The sequence below is a fragment of the Scyliorhinus canicula genome, chromosome 2, assembly GCF_902713615.1.
Source record: "Scyliorhinus canicula chromosome 2, sScyCan1.1, whole genome shotgun sequence".
NCBI lineage: Eukaryota > Metazoa > Chordata > Chondrichthyes > Carcharhiniformes > Scyliorhinidae > Scyliorhinus > Scyliorhinus canicula.
The window spans coordinates 158,072,271-158,094,125 of NC_052147.1; the positions used below are offsets into that span (position 1 = coordinate 158,072,271).

General features: G+C 44.7%; 1 protein-coding gene across 4 annotated transcripts; it reads left to right on the plus strand.

Annotated features, from left to right (window-relative positions):
- The first annotated feature begins 911 nt into the window (after positions 1-911).
- LOC119960403 (leucine-rich repeat-containing protein 3B-like) lies at positions 912-20,448 on the plus strand. 4 transcript variants are annotated; one of them, XR_005459406.1, is made up of 3 exons: positions 912-1,653; positions 2,376-3,745; positions 20,396-20,448. XR_005459406.1 is itself a non-coding variant. In XM_038788122.1 (2 exons), the coding sequence occupies exon 2, from the start codon at positions 2,490-2,492 to the stop codon at positions 3,558-3,560; it is 1,071 nt and encodes a 356-aa protein (XP_038644050.1). In that variant the 5' UTR covers positions 912-1,740; positions 2,376-2,489; the 3' UTR covers positions 3,561-4,638. The 4 variants fall into 4 exon arrangements, 3 of the variants coding, with proteins under 3 accessions (XP_038644050.1, XP_038644045.1, XP_038644061.1); XM_038788122.1 differs by lacking the exon at positions 20,396-20,448 and having other exon boundaries at positions 912-1,740; positions 2,376-4,638; XM_038788117.1 differs by lacking the exon at positions 20,396-20,448 and having other exon boundaries at positions 2,376-4,638.
- Positions 20,449-21,855: the final 1,407 nt, after the last annotated feature.

Sequence of the window (21,855 nt, forward strand, 5' to 3'; positions counted from 1 at the left end):
CGCAGGCCCTGTTGATCATGCTGACTGATAGATTATTTTAGTTTTTTGAGTTCCAGGGCAAGTAATGGTGTGTTGTTTATTTGTAATGAATGAATAATGTTTTTTGACTGATTATAATTGAAGTGGGAACACATCCGTTCCAGTGTTAGGAAAATGTCCTCTCACTTTTTATGTGACAACTCCTGTTTAAACCATTTCAGTGAAGGGACAGCAGCACAGTAGCATTGTGGATAGCACAATTGCGTCACAGCTCCAGGGTCCCAGGTTTGATTCCGGCTTGGGTCACTGTCTGTGCGGAGTCTGCACGTTCTCCCTGTGTCCGCGTGGGTTTCCTCCGGGTGCTCCGGTTTCCTCCCACAGTCCAAAGATGTGCAGGTTAGGTGGATTGGCCATGATAAATTGCCCATAGTGTCCAAAATTGCCCTGAGTGTTAGGTGGGGTTACTGAGTTATGGGGATAGGGTGGAGGTGTTGGCCTTGGGTAGGGTGCTCATTCCAAGAGCCGGTGCAGACTCGATGGGCCGAATGGCCTCCTTCTGTACTGTAAATTCTATGATAACCCCTTCATCTGTCTTTTAAGATTCTCATCCTTCTATCCAAATCCCCTCCTGAGCTCACTCCTTCCTGAATCTCCTCCGGCCCCTGAACCCTCTTGAGGTTTCTGCTCCTCCATTCCTGGCCTCTTGAACATCTCCGATGTTAATCCCTCCACCATTGGCAATTGTGTCCTCAGTTGCCTGGGGCCCCTAATTCCGGGAAATCCCTCCGTAAGGGCAGGATTTTCCAGCCCTTTCCGGTGGCGGGATCTTCCAGTCCTGCAGAAGGGGGCAGCCTATTGGGGGGCGGGAGTTCCCGGCGGCGGGAGGGGCGAGGGAGACCAAACGGCATCGATGTCGACAGGACCGATGATTCTGCTAGCAGTAATGGCGAGCCGGAAAACACCGCCCCGGGAGCGGAAAATCTCACCCTAAATTTCTAAGCCTCTCTACCCAGCTCTTGGTTGCCATAAGCCCGCAGTCTTTGACCATCTGCCCTGGTATCTCCTTATTTGGGTTTTCTCTGAAGCTCTCCAGCTTTACCATGCTGCATAATGGAACAAACTCAGCAAGGCTGGGACTTCACCTTGATTTCACTGAGGTAACATCTGACTGGAATTTAAAAGGGAAGATGACATAAGGAAATGGCCTTCGCTGTCAGCCTCCTGCCGGAATATTTCGCAGCCTGATAGTTGGATATCCGATCCCTAGCCCCAGCAATCAAACACGCCACTTCGTAGCGTTTTATTTAATGTGTGTCCTTTGCAAACTGAAAGCAGGGGTGATTGAGTTCATAAAAGTCCTGCTGTGTGTCATCAGCTCCAAGCTGGCGAAAGGATGGCGCATCAGGCAAACGGTTTTGCTGCATTATTTACAGGGGACGATCTCATGACACACAGCAAGGTAACCCTGCTCCTCCCCACACGCACTGAGCACTTAAGCCCAACCCACTGTTTACCAGCTCCCTCTGATCTCACCCCCACCCGCCTCGCTAACCCTAAGCTCCTGGCGTTTTCCTGCTCCCTCCTCACCCGATGCTCGGTCAGCTTGGAATCTCCGTCTCATCTCCCTGCCAAAGATCGTGATCCCTCCCTCGCTGCAGCATCTACCCGGCCCAGGTGAGACCAGCTGAACAGTTAATAGCAGCATTGAAAGCAAAACAGTTATTTCACAGCCGAGGGAGGGACCTTCTGGTCATTTACCTGGTGTGTTTCAGTTTTATCATCAATACCTAGAGATTAAATATTAACTGTGTAATATATTCATAGAATTTATAGGGAAGTGTGAATTGCTTTGTGGAAACTGGTCAGATTAATCCATCTGTCAATGAAACATCCCTCTGGTAATAACTGCCATTAATTTAGTTAAAACTCTCAGTGCCATCTCGACCCTGATAATATATTAATTTATTTTTAACAAGGGAACAGTGGTTCCTTGGGAAAACAAACAATATTTAGTTTCCATGCTGTTTGGTGTTTATATTCCAATTTCTCCGTGCAATCCTGGAAATTAACACAATACCTAAGGATACATTGCAGAGCCATTGCCCAGGGTTGCCAACTCTGCAGGGTTGCCCTGATGTCTCCCGGAACTGAAGGCATATCATCTGGACACCACTGTCTGTAAAACCTTGGAGAAAAGTCACAGGAGCATTAAAAGAAGATGAATTGCTCTTTACAATTTTGTCAGTTTCCTTTATTAGTTTCATAAGTAATGGAGATGGGGATTTAAAAAACACTGATTGAGTTGGGAGGTCAGTAAACACAAATACCAGATCCAGATGATGCGTATTAAATTTATTTGATTACCTAATTCCTTTTATTCTGATTAAACCCTTAAGGCTGTGATGGAGGATTAGAAACGGCAACATTAGAACCTAAAGAGCTAGAGACTGCAGTAAATGATTTGGGAGTTTCAGCACTCGTACCTTCCGGTTTGAAGAGGACAGGTGAAGATGGTTCTCCCTGCAGCGCTGCTGCTTGTTTTCCAGTTCAGTGTTGCAAGTTCTACCTCCGAGACTTGGTCCCTGTGCCCCCGAGGGTGTTACTGCAGAGAGGGTATCAAGTACGTAAACTGTTCAGCTGCTTCACTCCAGCAGATCCCCACTGTCTTCCCAACCGATATCGAGCAACTGGATCTCTCGAAGAATAACCTGACCATTCTCCCAGCCAACGCCTTCCCATCCCTCTGGAGAATCAATATTCTCCTCATTAGCTCCAGTAATGTTAAGAGAGTGGAGGATGGAGCCTTTGACTTGCTGGTAAACCTATGGAGGCTTGATCTCCAGAGGAATGACATCAGAGATCTGGGCCACAGGTTTTCTATTGGCCTCTCCTTCCTCAATGAGTTGATACTATCAGACAACCATTTAGAGAAGCTAAATTCATTCATATTTCAGAACCTGGATAATGTGCAGAAACTCTACCTGAATAATAACAAGATTTATGAAATGTCGAGTGGGGCTTTCCGGTGTATGACAAGGTTACGGCAGCTGCACCTTCAGAATAACCAAATCGGTAACTTGACCAATGGTGTCTTCTTCATGCTTCAAAATTTGGAGGTGTTAAATCTTCAGGGTAATCAAATCAAAGAAATTGACACTGGTGTTTTCACATCTTTGACAAGTTTGACACTCTTAAATCTGTGCAAAAATGGACTGGAACGAATTAAGTTCAAGACTTTCTTGGGTATTCAGACTTGGGGCACTCACATCTTACTGTCTGAGAATAATTGGACCTGTGATTGTGAGCTCCAGAGGGTTTTCGGTAAGCTTCACAGTGTCCAACGTCTGATTGTGGATGACTATGAGAATGTAATCTGTTTGGAGCCTCCTGCATTGAGGGACTTGCCTTTAGCATCTGTTGACACTCAGTTGTGTATAGCAGAGACTGTCACGGTTCTGGTTATCACAGTTACAGTTTTCATCACTGTTGTGGCTGCCATTGTAATGGCAGAGAGGAACAGGAAGAAACGAACAGGCAAACATTGGAGTGAGGAAAGTGAAGACTTTGATTCACGAGATTAATGCATGTTATTCAGTGGACATGAGTAACATGAGGTCATATATCTTCCTCAGAGGTTCTCGGGGTAGATGAACCACATGGTGTGGTACTTAGTTAGGAAGGTGCAGACTCAATCCATTTTCTGGGTTGAGTTAACCAAACTGCATGTGCTGCAACTGACCTTGATGTCCCCAGATGAGGCAAGCAGGTAAATCAGCTTATTACTGACTTTGTGATGTAGTGATTTATCCTGGGAAGTGTACTTGTGTGGACTCTGTTTGGGGACAGGCTTGGACTCAGTGAGTCCCAACCGCTGTTTATGTTCACACATGGGTGAGGTGTTGGGCAGCCATTTTATCAATGCCATCTTTTTAAGAAGCAGCTTAGGGCAGAAAATTGATAGGAAGCAGAGGCCACAATATAGACAGACGTGTTAATCAGCTCCATCGTAATGCAGATTTGACATAACAAAAGAGTAAAATGTGTTTTCAATCACATGATACAGACAAAGTTGCTAGTTATATTGATGGTAAAGGAAAATACAAAGCCCAGCGAACTTAGATGGGAAGCACTTTAAAGGGTTAAGGAAATTGTTTTATTTTTCAAAATAATTGTTTGGAAGTGTTTTCGAGAATGGGATTCACTTTAATTGTGAGGTCACCAAACACTCTCACTTGGCGCCTATGGGCTAAAATGGGTGTAGTGATTCCGATCCCGTGGAGGTGGTTCTGGAGGTGGAGGAGGGTAACTGCAAATGCTTCAGTAAACCCAATTGCGAGGTCTCCTGACACTGTCCCACCTTTGGGTGAATTCCCCAGGCACAGGGTGTCATCGGAATAGGCAGTTCGCTCCACAGAAATGGGCAGACAATTGATCCAATTACAGCACCAATCAAGGGCCATTTTCCCAGATTGCCACAGCTTTCCATGGTGGATGGGACTTCCAATAGGTTCACTGATTTGATTTGATTTATTGTGACATGTACCGAAGTACAGTGAAAAGTATTCCTGGAGCCCAAGACCTACTTGGAGGTGACATCTGAATAGCTATTGCTTCACAACGCCAGGGTCCCGGGTTCGATTCCCACTTGGGTCACTGTCTGTGCAGAGTCTGTACGTTCTCCCCGTGACTGCGTGGGATTCCTCCGGGTGCTGTGGTTTCCTCCCACAAGTCCCAAAAGATATGCTTTGGTGAATTGGACATTCTGAATTCTCCCTCTGCGTACTTGAACAGGTGCTGAAGTGTGGCGACTAGGGGCTTTTCACAGTAACTTCATTGCAGTATAAATGTAAGTCTACTTGTGACAATAATAAAGATTATTATTAGATAGTAGGTCAGGATTGTCAGAGCCTCAATGTTGGCACAACAATGTTGAAATGGCCACAGCTGTGACCACAATCATTCCTATGGAGGGTATCCCCACACTGATACCTCTTTCAGCCCCGTACCTTTGTTTGTTTCTAAATGTGCCTCCATTGTGACATAACCTCATGCTCACGTACCTCAGCACCGCCTACCACTACCTGTGGGGGTACAAACCTTCCAGTGCTGAGGCCCTTTGATTGAGGCGCCCAGGATCCCGTACATCATCCTTAATTAAGGACGGTTAATTGACTGTCTTCCTTAAAATTGCAACGTCGTGTGGATAGCAGGCACCAGCGGCATAGGGACCCAGAAAAGAACCTAACTCTCTATTTTAGCCATGTAAATTCCACCAAATGATATGCCAAACCTTTGAGTTTGTTCCAGTCTTTGTAATATGCTATCAGTCACTGCGTGCTCTCCATTGTTGCTGAAATGTTGTTGTGTCAAGTTCTATTGCTACCAAGGATGCTAACGTTTAACATTTACTGGTCACATTGGAGTGTGTGGTCTGTATCCAAGATAGCTAGGATTGTCAAATGCAGCCAAGATAATAAGAATGGACCGGAGAGAAGCCATGCGACATCTTAAGTGTTTCTGAGCTAGGAGACCTAGGAATGCCTACACTTCAGCTAACTGGCTATTGACTGGGTTGATGGAGACCACATGATAGCTCTTTTTTTCCCAAATATATGTTCAGAATATTCTTTTAAAAAACTAGAAGTCAGGTTGGAGAATAAACGCTGCATTTCAGATTCTTTATAAAGGTTCCAAATTTTGTATATGTTTTTGGTTGTTGAAGGGGATTGTTGAAGGGGAGCTAAGATTTAGCTTTGGAGATATAGGCTGGGGAGTGGGCATAATCAGCCAGGTTTCCCACTCCTGCTTACATCTGATGTCCTCTGCTGGAATACTGCGGAGGATTCTGTTGGGGAATCAAATTGCGGGAGTGGATTACAGGGTAGCCTAGGGGACTGGGGGATGTACTCCTGCTCCTTGACCCACAAGCAGTGCTGGAAATATACATACCAGTTCACAGAATTTACAGTGCGGAAGAATGCTATTTTGCCCATCGAGTCTGCACCGTCTCTTGGAAAGAGTACCCTATTTAAGCCCATACACCCTATTCCCGTAAACCAGTAACCCCACCTAAACTTTTGTTGGGGGGGACACAAAGAGCAATTTAGCATAGCCAATCAACCTAACCCGCAAATCTTTGGACTGTGGGAGGAAACCGGAGCACCCGGAGAAATCCCACGCAGACACAGGGAAAACGTGCAGACTACGCAGACAGTGACCCAAGCCGGGAATTGAACCTGGGATCCTGTCCCTGGAGCTGTGAAGCAACAATGCTAACTGCTGTGCTACCATGCCGCCCATTCAGACATTCTTGTCTCCCTTCTTCAGCAGATGGATTCTCAAAGTTTATAAAACCATGGGAGTTAAACCTGAAGCAGGTTAAATTTGAGGTTCGAACCACAGGCACGGTAGCATGTGCTTAGCACTGTTGCTTCACAGCGCCAGGATCCTAGGTTCGATTCCCGGCTTGCGTAACTGCCTCAGCGGAGTCTGCACGTTCTCCCCGTGTTTGCGTGGGATTCCTCTGGGTGCTCCGGTTTCCTCTGACAAGTCCTGAAAGATGTGCTGTTCAGTAACTTGGACATTCTGAATTCTCCCTCCGTGTACCCGAACAGGCGCTGGAATGCGGCAGCTAGGGGCTTTTCACAGTAACTTCATTGCAGTGTTAATAGCCTACTTGTGACAATAATAAAGATTATTATTATTATTATTAAAGGTCAGACCTGCCTCTGGAAAGGGGGTTGGTTGCCTGCCCCACCTCCATGAAATCTGGAAATTGGTGCTTTGGAGGAGGGGTTTGGGGGAAGATTTGAGATTTTTTTATTTTGAACTACTTTGGACCTGCCTCTTCCCACTCTTATCACTGGGGCTTCAAACTCCTCCTTATTGTCTAGGCTCACACACAAAGTGGGGGAGGTGGGGGACATCGGGGAAAAGGGCAATATTAACTTAGCCACCCCACTTCCAGTTTGGAGCCCTGGCAATCAGCTCAAAGTCACGCTCGCTGGCCAGACAGAATAAGTCAGCCCACTGCCTTTAGGAGAGAGGGGAAAACACGGGAGCAACAAACATGTTTTCCATTAAATGTGTAGCATAAATTTCACCAATCTCACTTCATTAATTGTCACCGTCGGCTGGTGCAGACTCGATGGGCCGAATGGCTGCCTTCTGCACTGTAAATTCGAAATATCGAAGCATGTCTTTGGGCCATTCAGACCTGTGTAACTTCAGAAGCCAGTATCTAATTATTCAGGCAAAGAGAGGGTGTGCTAAATGGCCTCTGCTATTTCAATCTATAATAATAATTAGGGTCAATCCTAATTGTCAATCCAGGCATGTAAATCAATCTTCAGACACCCAATCCAGCAATGCAAGTGACTCTACAACCATTTTACTGTTTAAAATGAAGCTGTTGAAATTTTCCACACCCTGGGCACAGTCAATTCCAGCCTACAACACAAGTCAAGCCACCAATAATTCTTATAGAAATTTCCCAAATCTTTGGTCTTGGCCTGCCCAATTATTACAATCACCATGTTTGTAAGTTGAAACACAATTACTGTTTATTCATAACAGGAATGAAGATTAAATGTGCAGTAATCACAGCTGCTTAACAATAACATCTAGCTTATTAAAGCCTTCAGTTGTACTACAACCTCGCTTTAGTAGTCATTGATTGTGCATCACTGACTTTCCCGTTTAACTGTACCATCCTCTACCCGCACACACACACAAGACAGACAAACACAGAGGGGTGCAAAGAGGTAAAAATAATAAGGATTAAGGTCAAAAGATAAGCATCCTTGCTTCAGATGATGAGTTCCTCAGTGCACCTTCTTCACAACATGAATGTGGTTTAAAGTCTCAGGCCTATAAGGCCACAATGATCTTTGCAATTCAGCAGCATATGTTAGAGCTTTTCCACAGTCTGTTCTTAGAGAGAGTTGTAATTTCTGGTCTCTACTTCACATCAATCTTTTCTGGAGAGAGAGAGAGTTATCAGATTATCAGCAGCTTTTTGGTGAGAATTAGCTGGATATTTCTGGAGTGAGTTGGTTAGATTCCTCCATCCAGCCTGTAGAATCGAAAGTGACATGAACTCCAGCCTTGAGACAGTGAGAAACATGTCAGCAGGCCCAGAACCAATCATCACTGGCCACCGGGTAGGGCACAGACATTCAAACCAATTCATTGGCCACCAGCCAAGCCAATCAAAGTGATTCATCACTCATGCCCTCCGGACTGCTCCTGCTTGATTTATAGATATAGGCCATTGCTTCTTCTTGAGTTAAAGTTATAGTCTGCACTAAAGTCACTGGTCCATTACTCATCCATTGATCAAAATGGTAATAGCAAAAATAAAAGAAAGGGGAAATCAGGAAATAAATGTGGAATAAGGAGAAACAAACAGGAAGGACAGTTACCATGTGCAGGAGACACAGTTGGAACCTGGGATTGCTTTATTTGGACCTCCTGTTGTAATGAGTCCTTTGTTTTAATCTGCTAGTCTGCAAATCTAACTGGAATCTGATGTATCACTCAGTTAAACTATTCACATCTTTCAAATTTTCTATTCAAAACATCACGGTCGGGATTCTCCCCTAACCGGTGGGGTGGGGGTCCCGGCGCTGAGGGGTGGTGTGAATCACTCCGGCGTCGGGCCGCCCCAAAGGTGCGGAATCCTCCACATCTTCAGGGGCTAGGCTGGCCCCGGAGTGGATTGTGCCGCGCCGGCTGGCGGGGAAGGGGCTTGGCGCCACGCCAACCGACGCCGAAGGGCCTCCACCAGCCAGCACGGGTTGCCGCATGCGCGGGAGTACCAGCGTGTGCTAGCATCATCGCAGCACATGCGCCGGGGGGGTAGGTTCATCTCCGCGTCCGCCATCGCAGAGGACCACAGCGGCCGACGCGGAACAATAGAGTGCCCCACGGCACAGGCCCGCCCGCGGATCGGTGGGCCCCGATTGCGGGCCAGGCCATCGTGGGGGCACTCCCCAGGGGCAGATCCCCCCACGTCCCCCCGAGGACCCCGGACGCCGCTTGCGCAGCCAGGTCCCGCCGGCAAATACCTGGTATCACATACGCCAGCGGGACTGGCTGAAAACGGCCAGCCACTCAGCCCATCACGGGCCAGAGAATCGGCAGGAGGGTGGGTGCTGCCAGCGGCCGCCGACTGGCGCGGCGTGATTCCCGCCCCCACCAAATCTCCGGCACTGGAGAATTCGGCAGCCGGCGGGGGCGGGATTAACGCCGCCCCTCGACGATTCTCCAACCTGGCAGGGGGTCGGAGAAAACCGCCCTACATCTTTCTTTGTGTTCTCCCTTTCCCATCCCATGCTATCTCTTTCCATTGAGTTTGATACTTTTTGGAAGAAGGTGCACTCCTCAAGGTTGTAAGTTATCTGCTCCCTCAACAAGTGCACCACTTTGTTTTCTCCCATCTTTGCTACACCCCACTCTGTGCCCCACAGCACCGCGGCCAAAATCTTGGCCCAAGAGCAATCTCTCTGTCTCTACCTTGTTACCTTTGTTGAAAGCTTTGCAGGTCACACACTGACCCACTCAAAGACTGGACATCCCGAGGAGTTGTCAGAACAAATTACTGCGGAAGCTGGAATCAGGAACCAATACAGAAAATGCTGGACAATCTCAGCAGGTGTGACCGCGTCTGTGGTGAGAGACAGGGCTAATGGTTAGAGTCTGGATGATCAAAGCTTTGACAAAGAGCCATGCAGACTCGAAACTTTAGCTCCCTTCTCTCCCCGCAAATACTATCAGACCTGCTGAGATTGTCCAGCATTTTCTGTTTCTGAGGAATCGTATGTTGGACATCTTGTGTAGTCACGGGTTAATAATCAAACTCCCTTGCATCTTGAAACAACAGACTTACCAAGATAAACAGTGTGGGATAAAATGTTTGTGCGGAGAAATAAATGGCAGTAATGATTCCAGCCATGAGTGATTAGGGGCTATGTTAATAAGTGCACGTAGCGAGATCCATTAACTGTATTACAGAAAGATAATGGTTAATAAGACCTGTCTGTTCTTATGAGGTTAAGAATAGTTGGAGGGAACCAGCTTTGGAGTAAACAACTGCAGCTGTTTGAAAAGATTCAGAAACAGATAAGTCACAAGGTTTTATCTATAATATTGTTCCTTTGATCTAAAAAGGTATGTAAAGGAGCCTGGTTTTCACTACATTCTCAGTAATATTCAGCAACGGTGGCGCTGCTCTCTCTCTGTATAGTTCAGCTGATCACGGCGTTGTTATCAATAAAGTCTATTCTACATATTCCATTGTTTAGTGGCTCATGCTTACTCAAAACATGATGTTGTCAACTGGAGGAGAGTGAAGGCTGAGCATTAACATAAGCGTGGATCAGGTAACATGGAATTTCGGTCACTCCAAGGCCAGACCAGGATGGGGCGGTAGGCCAGTATAGTGATCCAGTTATAACTTTTTACATGAAAATTCAGATTCTTTCACTGTTATTTACTTCTATTGGGCAACACGGTACCACAGTGGTTAGCACTGCTGCCTCACAGATCCAGGGACCAAGATTCAATTCCTGCCCCGAGTCACTGTCTGTGTGGAGTTTGCACTTTCTCCCCGTGTCTGTGTGGGTTTCCTCCGGGTGCTCCGGTTTCCTCCCACAGTCCAAAGATGTGCAAGTTAGGTGGATTGGCTATGCTAAATTGTCCCTTAATGCCCTAAAGGTTACTTTGGGCTACTGGGTTTTTGGGGATGAGGTGGAGGGGTGGGCTTAAGTAGAGTGCTCTTTCCAAGGGCTGGTGCAGACGCGATGGGCCAAATAGCTTCCTTTTGAACTATAAACTCTATATGATTCTAGTTCCAGCTGATCCATTACTAGTTGTGCTGCAGCAAAAACAGACATGCTGCCGACTTTTTCCATCTTAGATTCATCAGGACCAGTGCAGGAATACCAAACTTCAAAGGGGACAACAATTTACACTGCTTCAGAAAAAGATGCCTATTAGTTGGCATCTGGCCTGATAGGTGCAGGATGAAAGGATTCAATAACATGTCTCTTTTTTCAGCAGTATTCAAATTCTGCACTGCTAAGTGAGAATTATTAGAATTGTTGAATTCATTTTCTTGTAATGGTGGATTTTTAATTCATAAGATTTGGATTGTTTGTTGAGTATCATAAGCACAATACTATTTTACCATTTTACCCTTAGTAACTGGGTTAAGACTGCTAAAAATCATTTCCCACCCCAACCCTAATCCTAATGCAGTCAGCAGTGTCCAGTCAGTCTGGGCTGTAATCAAACCAAATCCATAGGTGGAAATTCAAAACAAACTCAAACACAGAATCCAAAATGTCGTTTTACTGGGTGCAACTAATAATTTCAATTATTTCTGTTATACAGCTCTCCTCTTTCTCTTTAACTGTTAAGTAAATGTTATTTTCTTGGAATATTCCCTTTTGCATCCCGTTATGATAAACCACTCACCAGAGGAGGGATAATCTACATGAGAAACCAGTCCTACAATATTAAACGGATAAAACTCTTTATCAACGTCGACCCACCAGCTGCAAAATGCAAGATTTTCCCGTGAATTAGCAGAATAATAGGCCTTGTGCAAAATAAAACTCAATGGTTAATCTACATTCTGAAAAATAATAGACAGCTGGGAATGTAGGTGATGTGATGGACTTAGGTGTCTGCATAAATTTCTCTCAGCAGCAGCCCAATCTCATCAATTCCCATCCCACCTCGCATCCTTTCATTCAATTCCATCCAAACCCACCCTCTGCCAACACATCCCATCTCATTCGATCATGTCCTTTTTCATCCTGATCCATTCCATTCTGTGCTATCCTCTCCTGTCCCACAACATGTCCTCCTGTTCCACCCTATCCCATTCCATCTCATCCCTTAGATTCCATTATTGCCTTTTTGGTTGTTAGCTTGGCTCAATTGCTAGCACTTTGGCATCAGAGGCTGTGGGTTCATGCCCCACTGTGGGACATGTGTACACTCTCTGGGTTGACTCTCTAGTGGGGTATTGAAGATATAACGCTATGACAGACAACAATAGTCGTTTTTCTACTGTTCCTCAGTGGAGATCAGCTAATTCAATAAAGCCAAGATTTGAACCTTGGACTTTGTTGGTGCAAGGTTTACTCACAGAAAATACTTTGGAAGAGATGCTGACTCTATTACCTCACAGACATCTCCCTTAATAGGCATGGCTAAAATAAAAATTCTAAATGACAAAATTGCATTTCCAATTGACAATAAAACCATTTGGTGCAGAGCTTTGATCAATAATAACTATGCTAATTATTTGATGTGTTGAAATTTCTCTGTGAGTTATAATCATAGAAGGGACACGACAGAAGAAGACCATTGATCTGTGTTGGCTCTTTTGAAGATCAGTCCAGCTAGTCCTACTCCCTCAATCTTTCTCCACATCCTTGCAATGATTTTTTCTTTCTGCCTTGTTTTTATATTGCAGGATGACCGACACCATTGTTGTAAACTAACTTTATTAATAACACATTTTCAGTACATGAACACACAACTGCAAGGCATCTGCAGCCTGTTGAAATCTTCTATTACATGTGTAATCTGACCTTCAACCCCCAAGTCCGATGACCCATGAAGTACAGAGTGTATTGTACCTAATACTGGAGTCCACTACTGTAATCACCCTTTTATCATGATATCATCAAGCACTTATCTCATTCTCTTTTGAAGGCAGCTATTGAATCAGTTTCTGCCACCCTCTCAGACATTGCATCCCAGACCCTAACCATTTGTTGCACAAAGTTGCTTTTACTTATGTCACCTCATGTTGCCAATCAACTTAAATCTCTGCCCTCTGCTGATTACCCCTTCTGCCACTGGGAAACGTTTATCTTTATTTACTCCATCTAACCCATTCATGGTTTTAAACACCTCAATTAAATCTCCACTTAACTTTCTCTGCTACTGGAGTTATTTATCTCACTAATGACAAAGTTATTCTCTTGAAAAGCATTTAGTTGGTGCCTTAACCAGCCAGAACACACAACCATGTGAGAAGAAGGATGGGAAAGACCATCTGATTCATTAATCCCACTGTGCCATTGGAGGACTTGATGTCTGGCCCTAACCTCTCAAGTCAGTTTCCTGGCTGAGGCGAAACATAATTGAGGGAAAGCATTGAGAAATTCCTCTCTGACTCCTTAAGGAAATCAAGCAAAGTTCCAAGGGGGACCATGGTGCCATGTAGATTATTCCAATCCCAGTTTTATCTCTGTTAATGGAAATCGCCTCGTCTTTCAAAACTTGCTCAGTTGTCTTTTGATGGACTGTAGATAATTCATATTTACCGCATTCTCCAATAATCTGTTCCAGAGGGAGATGACTCTCAAATGAATCTGAAAAGAATTCCAAACATGTAGCCTAACTCTTTGAAATCTATCTCGTGTAACGTATCTAATAGGAGTGAATCTCATTGATTCATCATTTAAAAACCCTCGTTATTATCCGCACTAAAGTTTGTGTGAAATTATTTTCAAGTCCTGATTGTCAAGATTGTATAGTTGTGATTTTATAGATGTATAAAAGCTTATCTTTCTTTAAATGGACTGTTTGAAGCCTTAAGAATGGCTGCCAGAAGTCACCTGATCTTTTACAACTGCAATGTTTGTCAAGGTTCTAGGAGGCTTCAAGTGGATTGCAAGAAAATGTACCCAGACTTATGAATAAATTTGTAGTTAATGTCATTTTCACAAGAGTAAACAGAAACTCATTGACAATAACTTCTCTGGAGGTGTGAATAGCTCTTTCCTATCTCACCAAATTTGGGAGCCATTCAGATTAAAGACTAAAACATTCAAAATGTTAATTACCTTGGCTAAAAGACAGTGGATGGGATTATACCTCTAGATCAGGGCTAACTCAATACCTAATTTGGCTGTGTGATCCAACGTTTTTGGGATAGCAGCCACTTTTGCGTTTTTGAACTGGTTAAAGGAGGCTGCAAGAAGCCATTTTGTGTGGCAGTGTGAGAGCCAATATAAGCACACAGCGCTCAGCTGAACTGGCCATGAGCCACATGTGAAAGCTGGAGTACCCTGCTATTGGGAGTTAGAGTAAAGCACCCAGAACATCATCCCTGGTCTGCTGTGAGGAAAGCAGGCAATCTCCAAGTCTCAGTACCTACAGTTTCCAGTCGGGAAATATTATGTATCAAAGTAACAACATTGGCTGGTGTAATGTCACTTGTTACACGTTCCGTGGGCTTTTTGTGGAGTTCACCATTGCCCCGTTTGAACAGCAGCTTTTAAAAAATAAACCCTGCACTATGTTACCCAAACTCAACGAGTGTCACCTCTGATTCTCTCTCTTTACCGCTACAACAAAGAACATAACGAAAGAGAAACTGGCAATGTGATCTGGGCTGTAAATAGTAAACGGGAGAAAAACAACTTTCAATGACGATTTTGTGAGCCAAAATAAGGAATCAACAACGAAAATCCAGGACCGTACACCACTGGGAGTAAGATCGGGCGAAATATCGTCAACTTCCAAGGCTAACTCATCATGGTCGTGGCAAGTAAAAACTCTCAAGTGAATATTTCGACACGGTAGAATTTGTATCGGGACATCGGCAAATCATCCGGTTGATCACGACTGTCGCTAGTGTAAGTAAAAGGTATCCAAAACAAAATCTATCGGACAGCTGCAAATTACTGGGGACTTACTCCAAATAGACGATTAAAGTTTTCAGTACACTTACCAGAATAATGGGTAGAGCTGCGGAGACCACGCACGAGGCACTGAAACGGGACTCAGGAACAAAAACCTAGGGGGCTGCCAACTCTGCAACCTACTGCCCGGGAATTGATAGCGAGGCACATAAATAGCTAATCTGCTTGTACGCTGTGAGTTTGTCTGCTTTAAACGGAGAGAAAATAAACAGCAGGAAAGACGGGCTGCAGGCTGAGCAGCGTAGATCAGGGCTCTTCAATGCAAAAATGGTGGGACGAAAAGGCGCCTTGGATGTGTTTGATGAGGAGGGGACATGGAACTCTAATGCGGAAAGATTCCAGTCATTCCTTAAAGCCAATCAGACACCAGCAGATAAAAGCAAATCACTGCAGATGCTGGAATCTGAAACAAAAGAGAAAATGCTGGAAAATCTCAACAGCTCTGGCAGCATCTGTAGGGAGAGAAAAGAGCTATTGTTTCAAGTCCAATGACTCTTTGTTAAAGCTAACATAGAAAGTGGGAAATATTTATACTGTGGATTGAGAATGAAAGATGAGTCATAGCCACAGAAACCCAGGGAAACTGGGTGCTAATGGCGACATAAACCAAGGGGAAAGAGTGCTAATGACAGTCCCCAGAGAGAACAAAAGACGTGAAAGGCCAAGCAGCAGAGAAACTAACATCAGAGAGTGAACTTGGGGGGAGAGGAAGGGAGAAGCAAAGAGGAGAAAGGGTAAGGAAAGGTGGATAAGATGGGGGGAGGGGGGTTTAAATATATATTAAGAAAGACAAGAAAGAAAGAAATGGTAAGAGACAGTTAAAATGAAATAGGATGAAAACAAATGGTTTGAGGTGGGGTAGACCTAATCATCTGAAGGTGTTGAATTTGATGTTGAGACTGGAATACTGGAATGAGTGTTTTGGGCCTGGGATGTTAAACATGGAAGAAGTAAAGGGGCAGGTGTTACACCTTCTGCGATCGCATGGGAAGATGCCATGGGTGATGGGAGAGGTACTGGGTATGGTGGAGGAGTGGACTAGATGACAACAGATAACAGCAGATCTGCATACTGTGACCTTTCTCAGCCCAGTTGGGAAGAAAACATTCACAGTATTTAATACACCCAGCTAAACCAGGGAACAAGTCATATGGTGAGTTAATGACTGTCTAGCAAGAACATTTCTCTCCCCGTCCACTATTAAAAGCTGAAAGATTCCACTTTCACCGTCGTGGAAGGGGAAATCATTTCACAATTTGTTGCATCTCTGCGAAAGCTAGCAAAAAACTTGATGAAGGGGAGAAAGTGGATGTGGTGTATTTGGACTTTTCGAAGGCTTTTGACAAAGTCCTGCACAAAAGAAAATAGTGTAAAATTAAAGTGCATAGGATTTTGGGTAGTGCATTAAGGTGGTTAGAAACCTGGTTGGCAGGCGGGAAACAAAGAGTAGGAATTAACGGGCCTTTTTCAAATTGGCAACAGTGACTAGTGGGGTACCGCAGAGATCAGTGATCGGACCCCAGCTTTTCCCAATATATATTAATGATTTATATGAGGAGCTAGGTGTCCTAGCTCCATATTAGCAGATGTTACCAAGTTGGGTAGGAGGATGAGCTGTGAGGAGGATGCAGAGATCCTTCAGTGTGATTTGGACAAGTTGAGTGAGTGTGCAAATGAATAGCATAGGCAGTATAACTTGGATAGAAGCGAGATCATCCACTTTGATAGCAAAAACAAGAAGGCAAACTATTATCTGAATGGCCATAAATTAGGAGAGGGAACATTAAACGAGATTTGATTGTCCTCGTACACCAGTCACTGAAGGTATACATGCAGGTGCAGCAGGCGGGAAAGAAGGCAAGTGGTATGTTGGCCTTCATTGCGAGAGAATTTGAGTACAGGAGTAGGGATGTCTTGCTGCAGTTATACAGGACCTTGACGAGGCCACACTTGGAATATTGTGTGCAATTTTGGTCTCCTTATCTGAGGAAGAATTTTCTAGCTATAGAGGGAGTGCCGCAAAGGTTTACTAGACTGATTCCTTGGATGGTAGGACTGACGTACGAAGAGAGAATGAATCGGTTAAGATTGTATTCGCCAGAGTTCAGAAGAATGAGGGGGATTTCATAGAAACCAAAAAATTCTAACAGGAATGTAGAGGGTAGATTCAGCAGGATGTTCCCGATGGTGGATATGTCCAGAACCAGGGGTCACAGTCTGAGGATACCGGGTAGACCATTTAGGACAGAGATGAGGAGAAATTTCTTCACCCAGGAATGGAGAGCCTGTTGAATTTGTTACCATAGGAAGTAGTTGAGTCCAAAACATTGTACGGTTTCAAGAAGCAGTTAGATATAGCACTTAGGGCGCAGGGGATCAAAGACTATGGGGAAAGCGGGATTAGACTATTGAGTTAGATGATCAACCATGATCATAATGAATGGCAGAGTGGGCTTGAAGGGCCAAGTGGCCTCCTTCTGCTCCTATTTTGTTTATGTTTCTAGGAACTTGGCCAGACTGTGGATGATACACTTCCAGACTATGACCTCAGGAATGAAGCCATCCAAAGGAAATTGTTGACTGCAAGTACATCAACCCTAAAATCTGCTTAGAAATCGCAATGTCTATGGAAATTGCTGTGAGAGAAGCTTCACTGATTGGAGTTCGAGCTAAAGCCAATAAAATGGAGTCTGGGAGAAACCGGTCTGCAAAGAACCTACCATGTCATCGCTGCAACCAAGTGGGACATATGGCTGGAGATTTTGGAGTAAGGGGAGAAAATGCAAAAATTATGGTAAAGTTGGTCACATTGCCAAGGCTTGTTGTTTACGCCAACCTCTATCAGCACAAAAGAAGCGTACCAAGAAAAATACTGCAAAATCTACAGGGCGAGTTTACGAGTGAAGTGATCCAACTGAAGGCTCACCATTGCCAAATGGTCACGTTAGCTTAAGGAATGTAAGCTCAGCGTTCTAGCAGTACATGGAGAACAGCAACGATTCTGGGTCTATCCAAAATTAAATGGGAATACTATTAAGATGGAAGTAGATATAGGCGCTGCAGTATCATTTATACCTGAATCCATATTTTGTCAGGAATACAGGAAAGGAACTCAATCTCTTTCTCAGTATCTGCTCTACCTGAGGATGAGACCTACAAAGGAAAACTCTGACTATTCCACTTCAAAAGCCATCACAGCTGCTAAACCAAATTTCAGGTTCAACCCCTTCACTTTGGACAGAAGGTTTGCAAGCAACAGGCATGCATGGGCGGCATGGCACGGTGGCACAGTGCTGAGCACTACAACCTCACAGCGCCAGGGACCCAGGGTCAATTCCAACCTTGGGTGACTGTGTGGAATTTGCATGTTCGCCCCATGTCTGCGTGGGTTTCCTCCGGGTTCTCCAATTTCCTCCCACAGTCCAAAGACCTACAGGTTAGGTGGATTGACCGTGCTAAATTGACCCTTAGTGTCCATAAACAATGCATGGGGTCACAGGAAAAGAGTGGGGCAGTTAGCCCAGGTAGGCTGCTCTTTCGGAGGGTCACTGCAGACTGAATAGGCAGAATGGCCTCCACCTGCACTGTAAGTATTTTATGTATTCTAACAATATATCACAGCAATTCATTTGAAGGGTGTGATTTAACGGGAAGAAACAGAGCACCATTGTGGGTAGGTTTAACAGGGTGCTGACCACACTGTTGAACGGAACTCTGTTATTTTTTCAGGCCTTGGCAGGGATGGCCCTGCCAAGGCCGCCATTACTTTCATTTCCCGCACTGAGGAGCTCTGCTCGATCCCCCAACACGTTCCCCATAAGCCCCCAACATACCTGTTGAGGGATTCTTGAACCTCCGCAGCGCACCTTAGCAGGGGCTGGTTTAACACAGTGGGCTAAATAGCTAGCTTGTAAAGCAGAACAATGCCAGCAGCGTGGGTTCAATTCCAGTTCCAGCCTCCCCGAACAGGCGCCGGAATGTGGCGACTAGGGGCTTTTCACAGTAACTTCATTGAAGCCTACTTGTGACAATAAGTGATTATTATTATTATTATTATTATAAGGGTAAGGAAAGCCTGGTCCCGATCCACAGCAAGGGCAAAATGGCACCTCGGCCCTGCCAGCCTGTCACCTGGCAGTGCCAGCTGGGAATCCTGGCAGTGCCTGGCTGTCACCCACATGACACTGCCAGGGTGCCCAGGTCACACTGACAGGGTGCTAGGCTGGCAGTGCCAAGGTGTCCAGGCTGGCATTAGCAGTGCCAGGCTGGCACACTGCCTAGAGGCTGACCATCCGGAGCCTCAGATCGCCTGAAAGGCCACCACGTGCTGACCCACCTGGTCCCATTTCTGGAGACCAGTGCTAAATGACACCCAGCTAGGGTCTCCTCGACAAGGCCTTTAGATCCCGGGGGCTGGTTAGCTCTGGCGGTGACTTATGTAAGTGTGCAGTGTGCCTAACTGCACACTTAAATGAGCAGATTTAGGTCCCATCCATTTTGGGCAGGATCCAGGTCGCAATGCCCGCGAGATTTACTGACCACATTATGACCGAATTGGGGTGCAATGCAGCATTCAGCTTGCGCCCAAAATCTCATCTTCAAGTGTCTTTTTTCTCGATTTGAATTATAATCTTTGTATATGTAATTTAGTTAATAACTTTATCACTTTTACTTAAGTAACTTCCAGTAATAGTTTTACAATAAACTAACTTTTATCTGGTTTAAGTCTAAAACGTTGCTGCTGGGTTATTTTTGAATGGAACTATCTACAAATTAAAAGGGTGCTGCAGACACACACACACACACACACACACACACACACACACAAATTGTTAGCCCATGGACCACTGTGAGGAAACTCTTCTTATGTGGTGGAGAAACTGGCATTTCAAAGCCCTAAGATGGGTAAGAGTTTTGTTGCCTTCTTCTCTGCCAGCACTATGTTCTTTGCCACGTAGAGGACCCAAAACTTGATATGGCTGTGCCAAAATCTTGTGCAGTTGAAGAATAATATCCCCTTTAAATTTTTTTGTACCTCTAGTTCCCTAATCTCAGTTTAAATAAATGATCATGAGCTCTTCAGTTGCCTTGCGGCTGTTTCTGAAAGTTGATGTCGAACAATTGTTTTTTTTTTATAAATATACAGTACCCAATTCATTTTTTCCAATTAAGCAGCAATTTAGCGTGGCCAATCCACCTACCCTGCACATCGTTGGGTTGTGGGGTTGAGATCCACACAGACATGGGGAGAATGTGCAAACTCCACGAGGACAGTGACCCAGGGCACGGATCGAACCCACAGCCTCTGTGGCGTGAGACAGCAGTGCTAACCACTGAGCCACTGTGCCGCCCAATGTCAAACAGTTGTCACCCTATTGTCTGTGTTTTTTATTAAGGACATGGGGTTCCACACCAAGTTAAATAAGAACAAACTTTTATTTATACAAACGGTACAGAAACACTACCCAGTAGACCCCTTATGGGTTCCTGATTGCCAGTGCCTGGACAACCTTATATATATTGGGTAATTAAGATACCCCTCTCTGAGTGGGAGAGCTTGTAATCTGCAAGGGGCATGGGGAAGACGAGCATTCCCACCCTGTAGGTCTCGTGCGGGATATTACACTATTAAAGTTGGATGTCCATATGTCACCCTCTGTACTTTTCTCCATTTGTGTTTTATTCAGACTCCAAATGGTTGGGTTGTTTGCTGTCCAACTCTCCATTACCACCGTTCAGGAACCTTCCACCAAGTTGCCCATTGTTTGGAAGCTCATGCTGGTTTAGCACAGTGGGCTAAGACAGCTGGCTTGTAATGCAGAACAAGACCGGCAGTGTGGGTTCAATTCCTGTTCCAGCCTCCCTGGCAGGTGCTGGAATGTGGCGACTAGGGGCTTTTTACAGTAACTTCATTGAAGCCTACTTGCGGCAATAAGTGATTATTATTATTATTTTTACAGTGACCTGATTGGGTTATCCCGCAGTCTTGCTTGCATTTCCCAGCGCAGGAGTTCAAGAAATAGGAGCAGAAGACATACAAACGCACAAAATAAGAGCTGCAGTAGGCCAGTTGGCCTCTCGAGCCTGCTCTGCCACTCAATAAGATCATGGCTGATCTGTTTGCGTTTCAAGTTCCCACCTACCCTCCTCATTTTCCCATATTATACAACATCAGACTATCCTTTTACATCAGCAACAATTTTAGAGTTAATTCCCTCGACTTGATTTTCTTTTCAAATATAATTTGCATTAGCATTTAAAACAATATGTATCTGCTGAGGTGGCCAAGGCATTTAAGGGCATCTGCTCCGTTGCATGATTTGTATTTGTCTTGTTTATGAAAGCATGGAAAATATACTGCATAGTGCTTCATTAAAGATGGGATCAGGTGGCACAACAATTAGCATATTGTACTTTCACCTCTGGGACCTCGGATTAAACCCAATGCAAATTCATGAGATGTCACTAACTCTTATCATTTGTGGGCAATCTTCACTTCTCACAATTTGGCACTAAATGTATAAAATAACTCAAAGATCGTTAATGGAAAAGTGACACTATTGTTGAAAGAGTTAATGATGAGATCAGGATTAAAACAGGCTTGGGGAAATAGAGCCCTGAAAGTAGCTTCTCTTTCTAACCCATCCTAGATCTGACCTGCGAGTGCACAATAACGATGAATAACAGGATAAAAAAAACAGTCCTTTCCATAGCTGGCACTGGCATCCCTCACTCTAATTTGGATGCAACCTCAACAGAGGTTTAAAAGACAAGCATGAAATTAAAACACAGCACAGCTCTGATTTTGCATTTTGATGATGTATCTTGTTCTTGTGCTGCTTGTGGAATGACAAATCAGCTGTATTCAGAGGATGGTGAAGAGTTTTCGCGAGGTCAAGACCCAAATACGACTGTGTTTCTATAAAATCTCCCCTTAAACCCAAAGATGCAATCATTGGCAGAAGCAGGGGACTGAGCAAAGACTGTGGAACGGGACTTGAGAAACAGAGTGCAGAAACAGATCTTCTACATCATGTTATTTATATTGTTAAGATACACAGGTGAAGGACATTGTTGAATTAAGCACCTAGAGTACTTATAAAGAGAGACTGACTGATTGACTGGCCCTCTTTCATGGCTAGATTCA

Bases quoted from the DNA above. Each gene is read 5' to 3' on its own strand.
- LOC119960403 (XM_038788122.1), top strand. From the start codon at position 2,490: ATGGTTCTCCCTGCAGCGCTGCTGCTTGTTTTCCAGTTCAGTGTTGCA.